This window comes from Leucoraja erinacea, chromosome 8, assembly GCF_028641065.1.
Source record: "Leucoraja erinacea ecotype New England chromosome 8, Leri_hhj_1, whole genome shotgun sequence".
Lineage (NCBI taxonomy): Eukaryota > Metazoa > Chordata > Chondrichthyes > Rajiformes > Rajidae > Leucoraja > Leucoraja erinaceus.
In genome coordinates, this window is record NC_073384.1 from 43,092,925 (window position 1) to 43,113,926 (window position 21,002).

General features: G+C 39.1%; 1 protein-coding gene across 1 annotated transcript in view; it reads right to left on the reverse strand.

Moving 5' to 3' along the window:
- The window catches only part of LOC129699622 (exportin-5), a 90,207-nt gene that overhangs the window by 3,745 nt on the left and 65,460 nt on the right, over nt 1-21,002 (reverse strand). The window contains exons 21-31 of the mRNA XM_055639584.1: nt 17,315-17,415; nt 15,341-15,437; nt 14,590-14,726; nt 12,245-12,342; nt 9,342-9,388; nt 8,469-8,566; nt 7,580-7,633; nt 4,657-4,742; nt 4,358-4,465; nt 1,988-2,125; nt 828-992 (exon numbers count right to left, since the gene is read on the reverse strand). Coding sequence (XP_055495559.1) covers nt 828-992; nt 1,988-2,125; nt 4,358-4,465; nt 4,657-4,742; nt 7,580-7,633; nt 8,469-8,566; nt 9,342-9,388; nt 12,245-12,342; nt 14,590-14,726; nt 15,341-15,437; nt 17,315-17,415 — 1,129 coding nt within the window. The remainder of the gene's footprint in view (nt 1-827; nt 993-1,987; nt 2,126-4,357; nt 4,466-4,656; nt 4,743-7,579; nt 7,634-8,468; nt 8,567-9,341; nt 9,389-12,244; nt 12,343-14,589; nt 14,727-15,340; nt 15,438-17,314; nt 17,416-21,002) is intronic.

The following is a 21,002-nucleotide window of genomic DNA, read 5'->3' on the forward strand; positions in this document are numbered from 1 at the left end:
AGAATTCTGAAAGGGAACTTTCAGGCAATTCTGAATTGCAGAGTGTGATTTTACATTTGCACAATGCAATGAAGAGAATATTAATAGGAACAAGACAGGACAGAATACCCTCCACTTGGGTAGGAAACTTGTTCACCTTATTGGTTTTCCATTTTTCTTGTTTTTGATAATGTACAAGTGGTATTTTGCTAGACCCAAGGAACTGCAGATGCTGCAGTGTCTGGGTCCCGGCCCAAAACGTCGTTGATCTATGTTCTCCAGAGATGCTGTTTGACTGCTGAGTTATTCCAGCACTGTGTCCTTTTATGGTATTTTGCTTATGGATTATCAACTTTGTATCCATTTTCCTCATCACATCCCAAATTCTAGCAACACTGCCCCAAATCAAGATATATCCCATGGGATAAAGATTCCTACAATTCCTATTATTCCAGAAATAGCAACTAAATCTGTACTTTATTAAAATGTTTTTTGGTTCTGTAATCTCACCCATAACATTTTGAATAAGATAATCACACCAACCCCCTCAGTCTAAGAAGATGATAGTTCTAGAATATCATTCTTTCAACAAATGTTACAAATTTTTGCTTAAATACATGGGATGGTATGCAATGTAAATTTGACAAATTCTGTATCCTTTCCTGAAAATCTTTAACATTTAAAAAATAGTGAAACTATTGTCAGACCAAATCTGCACAGAATATTTTAGAGGCACTGTTAACAGACAAGTAAATGTTTTGTGAATTAATTGTCCAAATTAATGTTACTTTATTAAAATATCATAACCGATGTGAAAGACTCCTTTAGGAACCAGATACATAACTTACCCCAATGCAGCCAGACAAGAGTTTCTTGAAGAGATCCTTTCTCCTTTTATCGCCCATTTTATGAGATGATGGGTTCAGAAGTTTTGAATCAAATTGATCCAAAGCATCACCAGAGATTTGAGGAACTTGCTGCATTACTGTTTTCAATTCAGGATAACGTGGTCTCTACAAGAGAAATTCAAAGATAAATTGTTCAACATTGACATTCAGAGAAGCAAAATCAATGATGTACATGGTCTTATGAGGACATGTAGAGAAGCTCCTGCTCAAACTGCACAACAAGTTAGTATCCTGAAATAGATAATGAATATGTGATATGTGATGAAGATTCAACCGCTCACCTCTTAACCATTCAAAATAAACTATTTAGGACAGCAAATTCTTTCTGGAATTGTACTACAAACAAGATGTTCTACCTTGAACTCACAGAATGCTATTTTCCAATAATACAGATTTAACGACTAAGAAAATGTCCATGATTTATTACTCGACATTTCAGTCATATTCCAATTGAATTCAAAAATAGTTAGCAATTTTTTACCTTAAATTTCTTATTATTTCCACTTCCACTTTTTTAAAATAAAACCCTCAAGCACGTGTGCAGTTTAGTATTTTGTACTACAATGAGCTCCATTTCACCACTGTAAAGAAGCTGACGTGAGGAGTAAAACACCACAGAACCAGAGTTCCTAGTGCAGTTTTTTTGCAGGTTACCCTTGAAAGGTAAACATTTGCTTATTTAAAACTCCTGTAAACAGTCCATTTTCACTAGTTCTAATTGTGGCTAAGTTGAAATTATGTATAGTGTAGCGAGGTTAAATGGTTAAAGGGTTGTTCCAAAGTTTGGGATCAATGGAAAGGATCCTTCCTATTATCCAATCTGCACTGTAATTAAAGCTGTAAACCCAACCTAAATTCTTGTCTTAACTTTCAGAACAGGTCATCAGCTGCAGATGGTGAATCTTCTGTACGCAAATTGACCCTACACTAATGAGTGTACTTTGTAAAATATGTAATTCTTTTTAAAGCAAACTGGAACAGACGTATTTTATTTATTGCTGGGTGCTTAAAATAGAGCCATTCCATTCAGTCAATATTCTTAATTAATATGAAATATAAACAGCATTAGAATCCACAATTTTACTTAGTCAGGTGCTTACCAGTGCCTCATATATCATGAAAGCAAGATTGACCAATGCTGCAAGGCAACCTTCATGTTGCCCATGCATCTGCAACCCTCGAAGTACACTCATGAAAAACCAACTGGTTGCATCAGAATGTAGAGTTGCAGACAATACCTGAATGTAAAAGAAAATCCAGATTGAACATCAAGATTTATTAAAAAAAAATAAAACATCAGCTGTGATGTGCAAAAGAAATAAACAGGAATCTGATTAAAAAAGGAGACTTTTGAATTAGAAACCATATACAATCAAAAGGCCAGAATAAAAAGAAACAAATTTCATAATTGTGAACAGCACAAGGTGAAAAAAATTGTACAATTTAAACAGAATAAGAATTACTAAGCCGGTCAATAAAATTGAATATTCTCTTTTAAATGGGAGTGTTTTCACAAGTTTGTGCAGTAGGTATTAGTTTTCATTGGAGCATGGGAAAATTATTCTGAAAAGTCTGGCATAGTACACAGCCACACATTGGCTGACTGACAGTGGTCAGCTATTCAAACACCAACAGGTCTCAGATTTCTATAAATGCTCAGCCAAATGTGGATGCCAAAGGGAGAACTGAAAGTCATATATCAACACATCTGATCTCCTGTCCACTCACCAGTGAACCCAGACCAGGGCACGCATATGCTAAGGAGAGGAGGGGATCTCATTGAAACTTATCAAATAATAAAAGGCCTAGTTAGAGTCGATGTGGAAAGGATGTTTCCACTAATGGGAGATTCTAGGAGCAGAAGACACGGCCTCAGAATAAAAGAAACCTTTAGAAAGGAGATGAGGAGGAATTTATTTAGCCATAAGGTGGCAAGGTGGCGCATCAATTGAGTTGTTGCTTTACAGCGCCAGAGACCCAGGTTCGACCCTGACTATGGGTGCTGTCTGTATGGAATTTGTACATTCTCCCTGTGACCTGCGTGGGTTTCCTCCGGGTGCTCGTTTCCTCCCACACTCCAATGACATACAGATTTGTAGGCTAATTGGTTTCGCAAAATTGTAAATTGTCCCTAGTGTGTGTAGGATAGTGTTAGTGTGTGGGGGTCGCAGGTCGGCATGGACTTGTTAGGCCGAAGGGCCTGTTTCCACTGTATCTCTCAACTAAATGAAAAAAAGGATGGTGAACTTGCATCTGAAGAAGGGTCTCGACCCGAGACGCCACCCATTCCTTCTCCCCAGAGATGCTGCCTGTCCCGCAGTTACTCAAGCTTTTTGTGTCGTGCATCTTATGAAGACTTGTTGCACTTTGCATCTGGCTGCTCAGTATTACATCAGAATACCGTGCTGGGATCACCAACCATGTAGAAAACAGATTAACTCTTTGGTTTATCAAGCAATAATGAAAAAACACTGACATTCAAGGCACAGTCAATCAGAATCCACACCCACTTAATGGGTGCACAGACTCAGCTCAGCCAGCATCTGGTAAAAATGAAGGTGGCAGGGATTTGGAGGTGATCACCACAGGTGTGGATATGAACTGGGGCAATGTCTAGGACAAGATAATGCCACAAGTATTCAGATACAGATTTTAGTTTATCGTCACGTGTACAGAGGGACAGTGAAAAGCTTTTGTTGCGTGCTAACCAGTCAGTGGAAAGACTAAGCATGATAACATTTGAATATGTTGCAAGACAGACCCCCAAATCTTTAGCTTATTAATTTTGACAGACATGAAGTTAACTAATGAAATGGCACCTATATGACTACATAGATGATACTGGAGGTTGTAATAAATAATTTACTCTGGTAAATGTTAGAAACATTTGAAAATACATAGCTTGCCCAGAAAATATTTAGATAATTTGACTGAAAGCATGAAATGCCAGATGTTAAAATCAAAAATAAAAACAGATCATTGTACACTGCTGTAAGTACTCAAATTAAGTTTGTATTTAATCAATATATAGAAAATGTAAAACTGTAGAAAAGAGTGCATTCTCAGGCGATTGGTTAAAGCATTAATTCCAAATTCAGAATTTTCCTTATTTTGTTCTATATGGAAAACAAGGAAACACAGACTAAGCCCATTTACACTCTGATCACCTGCCAGGAAGAATGCACAACTGCAGCAACAGGATTAATATAATGTCCTATATAGCAAAATAACATGACGGCTTTTGCATTTACAAACAGATGACCAAACATCAAGAGCTCTCCAACACAAGGACATGGATGAAATATTAAAATATAAAGGCAAAAAGCTCGAGACTTTCAAAGCATGACTGTACTAAATGCAAAATTCACAAGAGGGTGGCATAACTGCTTAAGGTTCAAGAAAGGTTCTGTGGATCTCAAATGTTCAGTGTGACTAACAAAAGCCTGACAGAACACTTGGCCCATACTTGCCTGCTTGATCAATGGCCAGCAGAGTTGTAGAGTTGCTCGTTGGCACGTTATGGTGTCATTCCAAATCACAGCACTGTAAGCAGTTGCCAACAATGCTTTACAAATTTCCTAAAATAATAAGAAAATTAGGAAAAACAGTCATAACAACTAACATCATAGTAATGCCCAATCTGCCCCAGAATCAAATCACACAACTATTACATATTAAAAATAATGCAGAATAAAGGCAAGTTTGTAACTCCTGTTTCTCAAAACATATCCATCTTGTGTCAGTAAAAAAGAAGTGCAAATTATTTTACCTCAGACTTGAGCAGGCACTTTCCTAGGTCAGTAAGTTCTTCAGACCCAACATGTGGACCATCATTTGTGTTCATCATTTCATCATCTATTGAAAAGGCTATACGTTTGATACAGTAATAACTTTTCAGAGTAAATTCAATACTGTTGTATACATTCAGGAAGAGGCACAAGAGGCCAGAAAGGTCACTATGACTTACATTTATATTTAAAGAAAGCAGTTGCTTGTTTTAGTCATAGAATAAACCCTATTATCAATTTCAGAGGAGCAATTATAACCTTGAAACCCAAGACTCGTCCTAATTTGAAATGATACAGCTGCATTGACTCAATATTTTGCACCTGAAGGTGCGCAGAAAACAAACTCAATAACACTATTAAAAACAGTAAGTAACTAAAAGCATCTCTAAATATTTCTATACAATCTTTCGATTTAAATGAAACTCATTGCACTGCACAAAACCATGTTTGGTAGCTTTAACAAAAGCCCAACTTTAGAGATAGAGTAAGAAATTTATACTTGCATGAATCTATTTCCAATAAACAGGGGGAACTTTAATATTTAATCAAGGGCGGTCACAGTGGCGCAGCGGTAGAGTTGCTGCCTTACAGTGCAGTACAATGCAGTGCCAGAGACCCGGGTTCAATCCCGACCACGGGTGCTGTCTGTACGGAGTTTGTACGTTCTCCCCATGACCTGCGTGAGTTTTCTCTGAGATCTTCGGTTTCCTCCCACACTCCAAAGACGTACAGGTTTGTAGGTTAATTGGCTTGGTAAATGTAAAAACAAATTGTCCCTTGTGGGTGTAGGATAGTGTTAATGTGCAGGGATCGCTGGACGGCATGCACCCAGTGGATCGAGGAGCCTGTTTCCGCGCAGTATCTCTAAACTGAATTAAACTAAACTAAATCCATGAAGTGATTTCAAGTGGGGTAGAGCGACACTTTATTTTCACAATAGAGACAAAGATAAAGTTCCATTCAATTTCTTGGTTTGCAATTGAACTTGTCTCACTGTTGAGCATGTCTAGCTTCTGTATACAAAATATTGTTTACTTGCTCGTTACTGAACTCTGCACCTTAACACAGCAAAACACAATTTTGATGGGTTTCCGTCCAAAATATATAGCATTATAGATCTGAGAAGCAAGACAATAACCAGCATGAGTTAACAAACAAAAGGCTGGACGGCATGCACCCAGGGGGGATCGAGGAGCCTGAAATTTCCCGAGTCAGTCTTAATCTCAAACTGACTTGAACTAAACTAAATCCATGAAGTGATTTCAAGTGGGGTAGAGCGACACTTTATTTTCACAATAGAGACAAAGATAAAGTTCCATTCAATTTCTTGGTTTGCAATTGAACTTGTCTCACTGTTGAGCATGTCTAGCTTCTGGTATACACAAATATTGTTTACTAGGTTTTCTTTAAGGCATGCTCGAATGATTTACTGAACTCTGCACGTAATTCTTAACACAGCAAAATCCACAAGGTTTTTGCCTCGATCCCGGCAGTTTCCGAGTTTGAGTCTTCCAAAATATAGGCTATCATTCTCTGCGAGATGATCTTATAGGAGAGTGCACTGACTGAGAACTTTGCAAGTGATTGCCCAATCAAAAGCCCTGTGTCTCCCTGTCCCTCCAACTCCAGAGGAATCCGCTCCCCGATGGGCCGCTACGGCGACAAGTGGCAGTTCGCCCACAGCCCGAGCTGCGCCCCCTCATCCGCAACCCGGGTTCCTCTGGAGTTGGAGCGGGGCTGGGCTAGAGTTGCTGCTGGCTGTGAGTCTCTGGGATCTCCGTGCTTGCAGTGGGCCTGGGGGTCGGTGTCCCGATGAGGGGGCGCAGCTCGGGCTGTGGGCGAACTGGCACTTGTCGCCGTAGCGGCCCATCGGGCAGCGGCTTCTGGTGGTCCTGACGTCTCTCAGCTCCTGTCCAGGGGGATGGCCGGAGACGTCAGGACCAACAAGAACCCGCTCCCCGATGGGCCGCTACAGTGACAAGTGGCAGTTCACCCACAGCCCGAGCTGCATCCCCTCATCCGCAACCCGGGTTCCTCTGGAGTTGGAGCGGGGCTGGGCTAGAGTTGCTGCTGGCTGTGAGTCTCTGGGATCTCCGTGCTTGCAGTCGGTGTCCCGTTGGTCCTGACGTCTCCGGCCACCCCCCTCGGCTGGGAGCTGATACCGATGTTTCCGGCTCACTCTGCAACTGCAAACAACCCCACAGTTCCCAGTCTCAGCTCCTGTACAGGGGGTGGCCGGAGACGTCACAGCCCGAGCTGCGCCCCCTCATCCGCAACCTCAAGACCAAGACGCACCTTGCACACCATCAGCTTCTGTCCCTACGGGGAGCGTGTTCCTCTATAGTTGGAGCGGGGCTGGGCTGCTGCCTGTGGATCTCTGGGATCTCCGTGCTTGCAGTGGGCCTGCGGTTGTTGGTCCTGACTTAGCAATGGCTTAGACAGTTCCCTGCATGGGCGGGGAGCTGGAGCAGGGGTATATAGGGGTGTAGGTTGAAACTGCAATCTGCTGCTTCCTGAGTTAAAAAGTTCCCACGGACTCAAACACTGTGTTCATTACCGTGGGAACTAACTCAGCGGGCAGGCCTACTGTCAATTATTACGCGCAAATCTAGTTCCCCTTTCTTCGAGGTACCGACCGGAGGTTCCGCTGTCACCTCTGCGGGCCGCCCTCGGTGAACGTCTTCAAGGACCTTTTTTCAAGGACCGAGAAAATGTCCGCTATTCAGAGCTTTTCGTTATTTGGAACTTCGGATAAAAGGTTGTGCACCTGTATTACTAATCTAAACCAAACATACAAAACTCTGCCCGCTGAGTTAAAAAGTTCCCACGCAAAACTATTTCTGCAAATCTGAGACAATGTAATGTTTAGATTGGAGTATGAAAAATCAAGTGATGGAAACTTACCATCCATATCCCCTGGCATAGTTTCTGGGCCCTTCTTAACACAACAACACACAGCTGCAAAACAAAAGGAAACAGTCAAACCGAGCCTTTAAGGGCCTGGCCCACTTTGGCGATTTTCCCGGCGTCATACCAGTGTCGCCAAAAGATTTTGAACATTCCAAAATCCAGCAGCGACAAAAATAAATGTTATGACACTTGAAAATACATCGCGGGTCATACGTCATCATGCCGCGTCACACGTCATCACGCTGCATCACCGCCACGTCATACGTCATCACGCCACATATTTTTGGTGACCTGATAAGTCAGTCAATGATGCCAGAAGTCAGCGAAAAAAAAATCGGCAAGTAGGACAGGCCCTTTATGCTACATTTATCGGAAAATTACTGAGCCCAATTGAACAGGGAACTAGGTGGGCTCACACATTTTGTCTTGTAAACAAATGTGGTAAGCTTATTGATTCCCGTCCTCCAGTTCTCGATATCTGCATATAGTGAGGGTGTGACAGAGTGAACAGTAAAGAAATGTCAATGGGAGGTGGCTTAATTAAAAGAAGCAAAATAGAATGAAAAGTAAATCAAACAGAACCAGATTTACATCAATAAAGTCATCTCCTCACGATCTTGTTTTAAATAGTCCAAACTCAAGCAATTCCTGCCTTCACTGATGTACAGAAGAGAATGTTTTTATGAATCAACAGTTTACTTTTAGATTTTGCCAGAACTGTTCAGCACTTATTATTGATATTGTCTCTCTGGAGATCAAATACGTCTCCAAGTTGATTTGATGATGTTCACTTTGACAACATAGAAAAGTCTATATTAAATCTGTCTGGAACTTATTTCTCCAGGTAGCTTTCTTTCTTTGTGTAAACAATTATATTCCTTACTCATTAGATCAATGGATTCACGGGTGAGAAGGCGTGTTAGTTGCTCATCCAACATTTCTTGGGATTCTGGATTCTCCTCAGGACCACCACTTTCAGCCCTAGAAAATCAGAAAAGACCTTATAACCCTCCAAGTCAGAAATAATGCAAATTTATATTACTTAAATGCACCATAAATTCTTTTTCAGAATATGGATGTTGCTGGTAGTCAGCATGTAATTGCTAAATGCCCTCAACAACTTATGCAGTCTTTCAGGTAGAAATGCTCCCACTATGACAATGGACAGTAACTCAGAGATTTGGACCCAGCGACATATTCATTGTATCTAAATTAAACCTCAGAACTGGTACAGTACATGACTTGGAGAGGAACCTACAGCAGGCAGTATTCAAAGGTACACGGCTGTCTATATGCCAAGGCAGGGATGTATGCCTTTTGAAGGTGGCACTCACTGCACCAAGGCAAATGGTGCAAATGTTTAGGATGGTAAATGGGATGCTAACAGCTTCTCTTGGATCAGCCAAGCTTTGCAATTGGTGGTGGTAGTGTGGGAATCAAAAAGTTGGAGTCAAAGGCAGTGAGGCAAAACCATTAAGTACAAGGCGAGCTGCAGCAAAATGTACGACATGTGCTAAAACCACAGCATTAATTAACAGTGGAGCAATGATTCATTACTTTGAATCATGCGATGCAAGTTATGATAAATTGTGAACATCTTTGTAAGGGAAATGAACAAAAACAGACCTTAACATTAAATTTCATCAAAACAAACTAAACCCTCTTTATAAATATTTAAGCTTCTCTGTATAATATTAATGCAATTCCAACGCTATGATTACCGCGGTTTTGGATTTTTCAATTGACATTTACTTACTCCAAAAGGCCTCTCTGGTTGATGACAACCCATTTGCCACTCAGTCTCTGGAAGAATGAAAGAAAATGTAGAATAATTTACCACTTCCTGGCAAATTGTCAAATTTCCAATTACTAGCTCTAGATCCAAGCTTCCTTAAAAAAAAAACACACACACACACACCCATTGCCCCTCATCTCCCCAGTTTTCTCTTCTACAACATATATGCTGCCAGTCTTTCCATTACAGAATGACTGAAGAGATACTTGTCCCATGGCCTACTCTATCACAAACTACGCTTTGCATCTTATGTGTATACAACTTAGCAGCATCAAGATGCAGAAACACAAGAACGGCAGATGCTGGAGTAACTCAGCAGGTTAGGCGGCATTACTGGAGAAAAAGGATGAGTGACGTTTCGGGTCAGGATCCTTCTTCAGACCCAAAGTGTTGTGTCATAAATTTACGTTCCATTATTATTTTGGTTGCAGTAAATTTTTTCTAATCGCAAAAGAAGATCAGGTAGGTTTTCCAAGTGGAGAGTGCAATATACACAGGCACATTCAGCGCTCACATTCCCCACAGTCCAAAATTGACCCAGTCTAAACCCATGTAGCTAATCTTGCAAGGCAAGACTCTCCTGGATCCAAGCAGCCAGATTATGAACAATGGCTATGCTAACAACTTTTGGATAATCTCAGTGGATCAAAACAGCCCAACAAACCACTCCTTCACGGGCCATATTCAGCAAAGTCCTAACATCGTTGCCAATACAGGTACATTGAAATTATTTCTAAATATTAGAAATATTTAAGTATTAAAGGGATTAATTAAAATACTTGGTAATTTTTAAATACAATGGCATTTAAAAATATTTTGAACATTAAAACAAATATAATAATCAAGATACATCTTAACCTTGCCTGTAGCTATACAACTACCAATCAAATGAATGGCATAACCTTTCACAGTATCAGTATCAAACTCCAAGGGAATCTCAGTTCCACCCCAGTGGTATGAACATTGACTTTTCTAACTTCAAGTAGCTTTTCCTCTCTCCATCCCCTCCCCCTTCCCAGTTCTCTGACCAGTCTTACTGTCTCCGACTACATTTTAACTGTACCGCCCACTCTCCTGACATCAGTCTAAAGGGTCTCGACCTGAAACATCACCCATTCCTTCTCTCCGGAGATGCTGTCTGTCCCACTGAGTTACTCCAGCATTTAGTGTCTATCTTCAATTTAAACCAGCATCAGCAGTTCTTTCCTACTCAGTTTCACATTTCCAACCTTGCAGTACAGCAGGGCACAGTGCAGCAGGTGCAGCAGGTGCAGCCAGTGCAGCCAGCGCAGCCAGTGCAGCACAGCTGACAAGATCAGGGCTTCTCCATTTGCTCAAGAATGCTGAAGCTGCCAACACTTACGTGTGAAAATACCAACAAAAATCAAGTAGAAACGATTTACCCTGAGATTTATCTTAAGGCATTTATGCAAAAGTCTTTAAATATTTGTAAATGCCCCCTCAAATATTTCCGCCATGCAGAGAATATATATTTTTAAACTTCAAAAGTTGGATATTTTATTGGACCAATGTGCTCATATTTTTCTGGGGTTTTTTTCTCTTTATATTCCATACATTGTAAAATAGTGAAAACATTAGCACAAAAATTTCAATCGCAATATCAAGAAAACAGATTTGCAATCTCCAACATGTCATGTAATGAACTGCTCAGATTATCTGAGAAGTTCCATAGCATTGCAAAATAGTCTCAACCTAGCCACCACATCTTTGACTCAATCATAAATAGAGAGAACTGTATCAAATTATTTTGTTCTAGATGGTCTTAATCCCAGCCTTGCATTGCTTTTGCCTCCATGTTCAAAGTTGCACATGCATTTTGTGACCACATATTCCATAATACCCAGTTACTCCATAACACCCATAATGGCAGCGCAAGCATTCTACAAGGCTGCCTGGTCTGTAAATAGCAGGTTGGCTGACAGTGCAAATCGAGAGCCCACCCACTGTCAGTAGAATACTCTGCAAGGTACAGCAAAGTGGTGACAGAGTGGTGCAAAAAATTGAGCTGCCGTCTCTCGATAGTACAGGATGCATGGAATTTGCAGATTCTCACTGTGACCCTAATGTTTCCTACCACATGCCAAAGATATACAGGTTGGATACAGGTTAATCAACCGATGTAAATTACTCCCAAGTATAGAAGTGGGTAGCAGAATCTGGGAAGAATTGGAGGGGAAAAAATGGGATAAGCATTAAATGGGTGCTTGAACGATCATTCCATGACTACAACTCCATAATCCGAGTATCTTCCAACAACTCCAGCTATCAGGTTTCTTACACTTTCTCTAAATATCTCTGATCAGAGAGAAGTGTAAATATCTTTATTGCAAAAATAAAAATGACATGAAAGATAATTTTGAATCACAATTGAAAACATTAACATGAATTAAAGTAAACAAAACAGCTACATTCACCCACCTTTTGCCACACACCAGGTTAGCAATCCCATTGAAATGCATGGAATTGCTGCTGGTACACTAGTCATTGGCTTTCAAAGCTACAGGGTGAAATACAATTCTTCAAACCACTCCTAACCACCAGCTCAGTAGAGTAGGAGCTTCTGCATGACACACGGCAAATCTAAAAATGCTATTCTAGAATACACCTACTTGTTCACTGCAGCTGACCAGTGCACTCCCCAAAATCATTCATACAACCCCACCCAATGTTCCCTCATTACTACCAGAGAAAAAAATAGAACCTACAGAATATTTAAAGCATTCAAATTTTGAGAATACACATCCCAAATAAAACCCAGTAACATTTGAACTTTAGAGTATAGCTGTATAAGTTCACAAGAGCTAAACAATTATCCTTCAGAACTATCTTTTAAATATAATTACCTGCAGTAAATAGGAGAATAGGGGTCCAAGAATTGGGCACAGCACCGTTTCATAATGTTCGGGTGGACAGGACTGGACCAAAGGCTTCACAAAGACACGTACGCACAAGTTAAGTAATTATCTTGTATTTAATTTGCATTTTCTTCCTAACATTGCGTAACAAACAAATAACACATCAAGAAACATTTTACCCTTCTATCCTTCCACTCCATCAAATTCATAACTTTGATAACACCATGGAAGGGATCTTGCTGGGGAGATCTTGCTACAACATAACACCACCGTGCAATGGCATAGCATGTCAAAATCTTGCCTCACATCATTACCTCAGTTAACTGTAATCAATTAAATCCACTTCAATTTAATGCAAAATTCTAACCATATCTGTAGGGCAAGATGCAGCAATCAAGTTTTCATACAGGGTTTTATGCCATTTTTAAATGAGAAATTATGATAGATTTTCAACATTAGTGAACTCTGGATAATTAATAATGTTTCAATTAAATCAGCAACAACCAGGCATAAGGAGAAGTGTGAGGTGTTGTACTTTGAGAAGTTTAACCAGGGCAGGAGGAGGAGTGGTGTAGAGCAGAGGATCTAGTTCCTTGAAAATGGCGTCAAGGCGGCTTTCAACACGAGTATTGAGTATAGAAGTTGGGAGGTCATATTACAGTTGTACAAGACATTGGTGAGGCCAATTTAGAGTATTGTGTTCAGTTTTGGTCGCCTTGCAATAGGAATGATGATATTGTTAAGCTGGAAAGGTACAGAGAGGATTTACAAGGTTGTTGCTAGGACTAGAGGGCCTGAGCTATAGGGAGAGGTTGAGCAGGCTAGGACTTTATTCCTTGATGCAAAGAGGATGAGCGGTGATCTTATAGAGGTATATTAGATCATGAGGAATAGATAGGGTGAATGCACAGTTGTTTACCCAGAGTACAGGAATCAAGACCCAGAGGATATAGGCTTAAGGTGCGGGGGAAAAGATTTAATGTGAACCAGAGGGCAATTTTTTTTTTTTTTTTTTTTTTTTTTTTTAAATAGACACAAAAGGTGTATATAGAACAAATGTAAAATACATTTGGGCAGGTACATGGATCGGATAGGTGTAGCAGGATATGCCCAAACGCAGGCAGGTGGGACTAGTGTAGATGGGGTTTATTGGTCAGCTTTAGCAAGTTCGGCCAAAGGGCCTGTTTCCATGCTGTATGACTCCATCCCTCATGGGTAATGTACAAATATGAAACACTGAAGACAGTCTCAATTAACTTTCATGCACCTTGGCATCGCAAAATCCTTGATCAGCTGGACATGTGGGCTGAAGAATGGCTAATGGTGTTGAATGCAGTTAAGCTTGAAGAGTTGCATTTTTGGGAGTCAAACCAGGGCAGGCACTTCAGTGAATGGTAGGGCCTTGGGGAGTGTTGTAGAGTAGAGGTAGAGTGGAAAGTGGCATTACAGGTGAACAGGGTCATAAAGAAAGCTTTCATCGGTCAGGGTATTGAGTATAGCAGTTCTGAAGTTATGTTACAGTTGTACAAGATGTTGGTGAGGCCGCATTTGGAGCATTACGTTGAGTTCTGCTCACCCTACGATAGTAAAGATGTCATTAAGGTGGAAAAAATGTAGAGAAAAATTACGAAGAATTTTCCAGGACTTGAGGTGCACGGAGATATCGGGCAAATTAAGACTTTATTCCTTGGAGTGCAAGAGGCTAAGGGGTAATCTTATAGAGGTGTATAAAAACATGAGAGAAATTGATAGGGTGAGTCCATTACCTAGGATAGAGATATGAAGAAACAAAGAATATAGGTTTACAACAGGAGAGGAAAGATTTGACAGAAACCTGAACGGCAACCATTTCACTCAGACAATACTGGGTATATGGAATGAACTGCCAGAGGAGGCAACTGGGGCAGGTACTATATCAAGATTTCAAAGACACTTGGACAGGTACATGAATGAGAAAGAATGAGAGGGATATGGGCCTATCGACATTCACTTAGAAGGGGCATCTTGGTTAGCATAGACAGGTTGGGCTGAAGGGCCTGTTTTGTAATGAACGACTAAGACACTAAATTCAATAGGTGACTTACCAAAGATCTGAAATAAAAATGTAGTATTTCAGGAACAGTCTGTAACATTAATTCTGTTTCTCTTCCCACAGCCTAACCTGCTGAGTTTTTCTCGCCTTTTTTCTGATTGTTTTAAAGATTTCCAGCATTAGCAGTTTTGTTTTCAAATATCTAAACTCACACTAAAATGCATACCAATTTTCTAATCTCGGTATTTATTTATCCCAACAGGAAGTTACCTGCCCAGCTTTGTTAAGACAAAAAGGATATGGAGCACTGGACGGAGTCTATAGTCAGGAATATTCTCCAGATTCACGAAAGCAGAATTTATGACAGATTCCGCAAAATTACTTATGGCGAAAAAGTCTTGAAGCATGCTTGGTCCAGCATTCCCGAGGATATGAAAACTGTTCAAGAATAAAAGTAATTGATAAATGGAAAAATTTTTTAACATCCAAGAAACAAATAAACAGATATTAGAAATAAAATCAGTTACAAAAAAGAATGAAAGTTTCTAAATCTCAAATAGGTTAGCATGTAGCATGTCACATTAAGATCCAGAGACCAGAATGATTACGGCATATTGTTTAATCCCTTTATCAAGTTTGTGACTGTTGCACTATAGCTGCCAGCTCTGTCCAAGGTATCCAGAACTAATCAATGCTGCTCATCAAAAACTAATCAAATATGGTGTCTCTGCAGCTAAATAACCCAATTCGCGTCCATTTAGTATGCACACAGCAAGATACTGAAAGGATGCTGATAAGCAACTAATATACAGACAAAGAGTATAAAATAAAAATGTTAGCAATTGGCGAGGCATGTTTCCTAACAATATAAAGAGGGAAGGTAAAATCAGAAACCGGAACTACAGAAGTGCAAGTTCACATCTAACATGGATGGTAGGCCAGAGTGGTATCACTCTCTGACTATGCTGTTACAAAAGGATTAGATGATTTGAGTATTAATTTTCAAATTAAAACCATATTGAGAATAAAGTACTGACAAAATTTCTTCCTACCAGTTGTCATACAGGGTACAGAAGAATCCCTGCATTCGTTCCAGCACAGATTTGTAGACTGGAGCATCAGCATGATCTAGCAAAGGCTGTGGAATACCTGCATGAATAAGAAGGTTAATTAGAAATAGGTTCTACGATCAATATACTTAAAGAGAATACGTTTGTGGGATTACTAATTTAGTTCAAACGCATAAAACCTGACATAAAGAACAGGATGTAGACACAAGAAAGTGCTGATGCTGGCTTACAACAAAAAAAGACTAAGTACAGCAGCATCTCTGGGTCAGGATCCTTTTTCAGACTGATTGTAATGAAGGGAGAAAGCCAAAAGGTGGGGGTGAGATAAAGCCTGGCAAATTATAGGTGGATTCCAGTGAAGGGTGGTTGATTGGCAGTTGGGTGGATGGACATAGGCCAGAGGTGGGAAGGCTACAAAAGGATGTGAGTTAAGGAGAGAAGAAGCACGATGTGGGAAGCCAGAGGAAGAAGGGACATAGGTGGATGGATACGAGAGAAGGGGAACCGGGTTGTTGTTAGTTAGTTATCTAAACTTATAAAATTTAATGTTGATACTATTGGGTTGTCAGCTACCCAAGCAAAATATGAGGTGCTCTTCCTCCAGTTTGCATGTGGTCTCACTCTGACAGTGCATGAGCCCATATAGAAAGGTTGGTAGGGGAATCGGAAGGGTTTCATGAATTAAAAAGGTTAGCAACCGGGAGATCCATCAGGACTGAGGCTGAGTGCAAGTGTTCAGAAGTCAAAAGTGATAGGAGTAGAATTGGCCCATTCAGCCCATCATGTCTACTCTGCCATTCAATCATGGCTTGTCTATCTCTCCCTCCTAACCCCATTCTCCTGCCTTCATCCCATAACCTCTGACACCTGCACTAATCAAGAATTTATCTATCCCTGCCTTAAAAATATCCACTGACTTGGCCACCACAGCCTTCTGTGGCAAAGAATTCCAGATTCACCACTCTCTGGCTAAAGAAATTTCTCCTCAACTCCTTCCTAAAAGAACATCCTTTAATTTTGAGGCTATGACCTCTAGTTCTACTCTCCCATTAGTGGAAACATCCTCTCCACATCAACTCTATCCAAGCCTTTCACTATTCTGTACGTTTCAATGAGGTCCCCCCTCATTCTTCTGAACTCCAGCGAGTACAGACCCAGTGCCGACAAACGTTCCTTTCCTTCTATTGAAAGTAAACTTCAGAATACTTATTGGCATTAATCTACTGATATCAGCAATTTGCATTTAACATACCATTCTTCAAAATTATTAGTCAACGACTCCAAAAAAATCTTATCCAGATATAAATTTAAAAAATACAAACTAAAATACATCAATCTATAAACCAATCTTTATCGCTACCATTGGAAATATGAGAAAAATGAACATTTGAAAGAGCCTTCCTTTTGCTTCAAAACCTATGGAAATTAACAAGCATCTCCTCATGAAGAAATTAAAAAATTCTAAAAAGAAATTGAATCTTTTTGCAATAGATCAAGCAGTTTATGAAACTACTAAAATTATCCAAATGTTATAATTAATTAGGTGAGATTTATTTTAAAAGTACTAGCTGATTACTCTATTCTGGAAGGCAACTCCAGACTGTCAAAGCTGCCACAGCCAGACATAAAAACAGTTTTTTTCCACGAGTAGTAGCTCTACTCAATAACCAAAAATCTGTAGCCTCCTTTTGCTCTGGTATTTTATTTAATTCACGTTTAATCAATAATGTTTTATTATTAATGTTTAATATTTTATGTGTCATTCCTAACTGTCACTATGTCGTTGTCACTTGCGGGCAGAGCACCAAGGCAAATTCCTTGCATGTGAATACTTGGCCAATAAACTTATTCGTTCATTCATTCATTACGAGGTAAAGTTCCAAAACTAAGGAATTATTTATATTGAATACGGCTGCACTTGTTTCTGTTTTAATTTGTAGATTTCCACATACATACCAAGGATAGCATTTTTTTCCACTTCCAGCATGTCATGGGCTTTCATGAAGTGTGGGCTGAGCTGGGCCATCATTTCTGGCAGCCAAAGGTTGTTGTGGGTCCTGCAAACAAGAAAACATAATAGCACTTATAAGTCCCGATTTGCTTTTTTATTTTTAATCCCTTGTGGTTCAAATACCATCATAAAAAGGGATGTGCAGCCCTTAAGATCAGACTTAAGACACCCTATCCACAAATTGATGCAGATAGCAATTAAACCAGGCAATTAAAACTGTTATCTTCCTTAAATCTCAATAGAGGGATTACTGCCCCTCCCCCCCAAAAAAAAAAATGTTTTGGTCTTTCTATTGCAGCACTCCTCTGCAGAAGCCAGGCATCTGTTGAGAGCAAATGTTAGGCAACTGATGAACTGGGTGACCGATAAGAATCTCTTCAAGCTCTCCACATTTAAAGAGAGAACAGCTAGAAGACCAAGATGAGGTAGAGTATTCAAAATGACAGTACTCCTCTGCAGACTAAAGGCTCTAAATACATGGAACATCATTGGCACAATATTCCTGAGGTTAATGCCATTCAAAATCAAAAGGCCAAGAGGTAATATTTCAGTTGCAACAAAGAAAGCAATCCATATTGTTTAATTTCATATTCAAATTTGCTGTAAAGCCAAGTTAACCAGTACTCCAACTCTTTCCACCCAACTCACGAGCAGACTTTCATCCAGCTCGTCTATCATTGAAAGGCTGTACATGTTGTATATTTTTAGCACATTTATAACTAGTTTCTTTTAGAAAGGTCAATTTTTTAAAATATGCTAATATGTTATAAAAAATGTTTAATTCAATAAGATTTTATCACTGGAGAAACCAGATCAAATAAAATTCTAAATTAGTTCAAATTCTTGTTCTGCAAGTACATTTGGGATATAATCAAGCATAAACAAAGGTAAAGTGTCCCCCAAAAGTGAAAATTTGGTCTACACAATTGACGAGAACATATGGTAAAGCATTCAAATGTGATCAAAACACATTTCACTTCACCAACTCAATATTCAGATCTCAAACTTGTGTAACATGAACATGAAGAGGAAATGGAATAGGGTGGAAAGGTCAGTGATCAATCGCTTCCTTCTGCCAAATCTAAGATGGTCACCACAATTAACAAAATCATTCTTCATATTAATATCCTTAATGCTGTTCCAGTTAGAAAAAAAAATGATATTTTTTTTAGCCCAACTACATTCATTTTAAAGGGTTATTTAGCTTCCCATACCCAAATCCATTCAAAAAAGGTGGTTCAGAGCGTATTGTTACCCAAAAGTATCACACAAAGACATTGATCCCAGAGGATTAGAGAACATATTCAAATCCTTTGGGGAGGTTTTTTCATCCATCATTTCCCCATCGGACAAAATTCTTCTCAATTCCAAACAAATATTTCACTACCTTTTCTAGCAAGTAGTTATTACATACACGAATAATATTCAATGCACACTTTTTTGTTTACAAACATGAGAAAGAAGGGAAGAGGGAAAAAGATGGATAGAGAATAAGGGGAAAAAATGAAATTTAAACATAAAATGCACTGGAATTATGAGAAAATGCCACTTACCTGCATATCCAAAATTAAATGTATACACTTTATAGACGCCATTTAAAATTTAATTCATGAATAATAATTAAATGCCTGATTCAAGATACACAAGTGTTTACTGGAGGTAAAAATCAGATTTGATTTTTTAGAATTAACAATTGTGTATACATCAAGCACAATCTAGCCAGGTTTGCTATTTTACTGTACAGATATATTTTGTAGTGCACACCTTCTCCATTCTGACTCAAACTAATCAACACTAGCAAATAGAAAAAGATGCCACATCTTTCTTAAATTTCCTTTTACACGACAAATATAACTGCACTATTTTTTAAATGATCAATTAAACTTAAAATTATAAATAGTACGGTTTTCCAACATGCAGTCAACAATTAAACCACTACAATTGATGGAAAGACCAAGCACTCTATCCTGCACCAATTTGACGGATCCTGAATATTAAATTCCAAACATACTTAAAGATTCGAAAGCATGCTATTCAAGTAAACATGTAGGAAACACATTGTCAAGTTGCAACTCATGCATTGTTGAACTTCAGAGCGACACACTTTGCAATGGAGGACCTTGCAAAATTTGCAAACTAATTGTTATGAAAATCCAAATGAAACATTAAATATTCTTAATAAAATTTGTTGAAAACGGACAAGCACATATTATTTGCCAAAGGAAAACAAAATGTGAGGGAGCCGATCACAGACAGAGCTATTGAAGTTGCAATAAGTTAGTTATTCTGTGATCTGTAAATTATCTAAACCCAATTTATGAAAGATAAAGCAGAGGTTTCCAAGAAGCAAAGTGAGTTAACAACTTTAGTTTGGAGCAATCTCTACTCCACTAGTATGTGGAATGTTCAATTAACAAAGAATATTTACAGGATCTACAAGAGACTGACCAGATGACCTTAAATGGTCCACTCTGGTATTCATGCTCTGCTTGAGATTTCTCCCACAATTCACCTAATTTCATCAAAAATCCCTTCTTTCCTTTCTTGTGTACTGAACAATTCCCCACATATATATATATTTTTTAAAATCAACCATGCTAATAATTGGGTAGAATATTTTGATTTCTCACTTTGATATTGAAATTTCCTAACTAAATTCTGGAGTCCAATAGTGACCTTAGATTTGCATCTGTACTTCTCACAAAGTCCAAAAGATGAAATCTCCGTATCTATCCTACCAGACCCCTTCATAATTCTAAACTGCACAGATTTATTATTAGTCAATTCTATTGTAGATCAGATGCCTTTAAACAAGTGAAGTTAGAAATAATTTTTAAAAATTTATATTTCAAAAGCAGTATGACCAATTCCTTTCAGTGCCAGCTTTCAATGTGGGGCTCACGGAAGGGCATCACATGTGAAATCAAAGTACAGTTTGTACACGTGTGTACAAGTGAAGTGAAGTACATGTGGAAAAAAACTACTGGAATCAGGGGCACACCATTGACAAAACGTATGTCTAGAAGAGGAGCTCCAGGAGCTACAAATTAGATCAATGCTTCAGATATGAAGGATACAGAAAGGCACTGCTTGTACAACGATACATCCTCATGGCAAACATTATCTTTCTAATCTCTAGGAGAATTTGCTGCTTCTCCTGCTTTAAGTAAAGCTGAAACTTCTCCAGATATCAAAATATAAACGCCTTCAATACTTTCTCTCCTCACAATAAATCCCGCATTTAGTATACAACGTTCAACTGAATTAAAATTTGGTCCAGGCAATTCTTTAGTCTTCAAGATACGTGCAAAAAAAAATGGCTAGTTTAGCCACAATAAATGTAATGGCAAAAAGCAAGATGAAGCGTTGGGGGTGGAATGGCAGGGAAAGCACTTTGGGAGGCACTCCCTTGATACATAGCAAAGCACCAATTATTGCCACTTGTCACCACTATCAAGAAAATATCCCTGGAAGTGCACTGGCGATCAGGAAAGGAAGGATTAACATTTGGACTAGGATTGCCATGATTGAGAATTTGAACACTTCCTTGTCTGCACTGGCTCTCCCAGCCCAACACAAAACTATAAAAAGATCTGATATCCAAATGAAGACATTTTTAAACAACTTAACTTC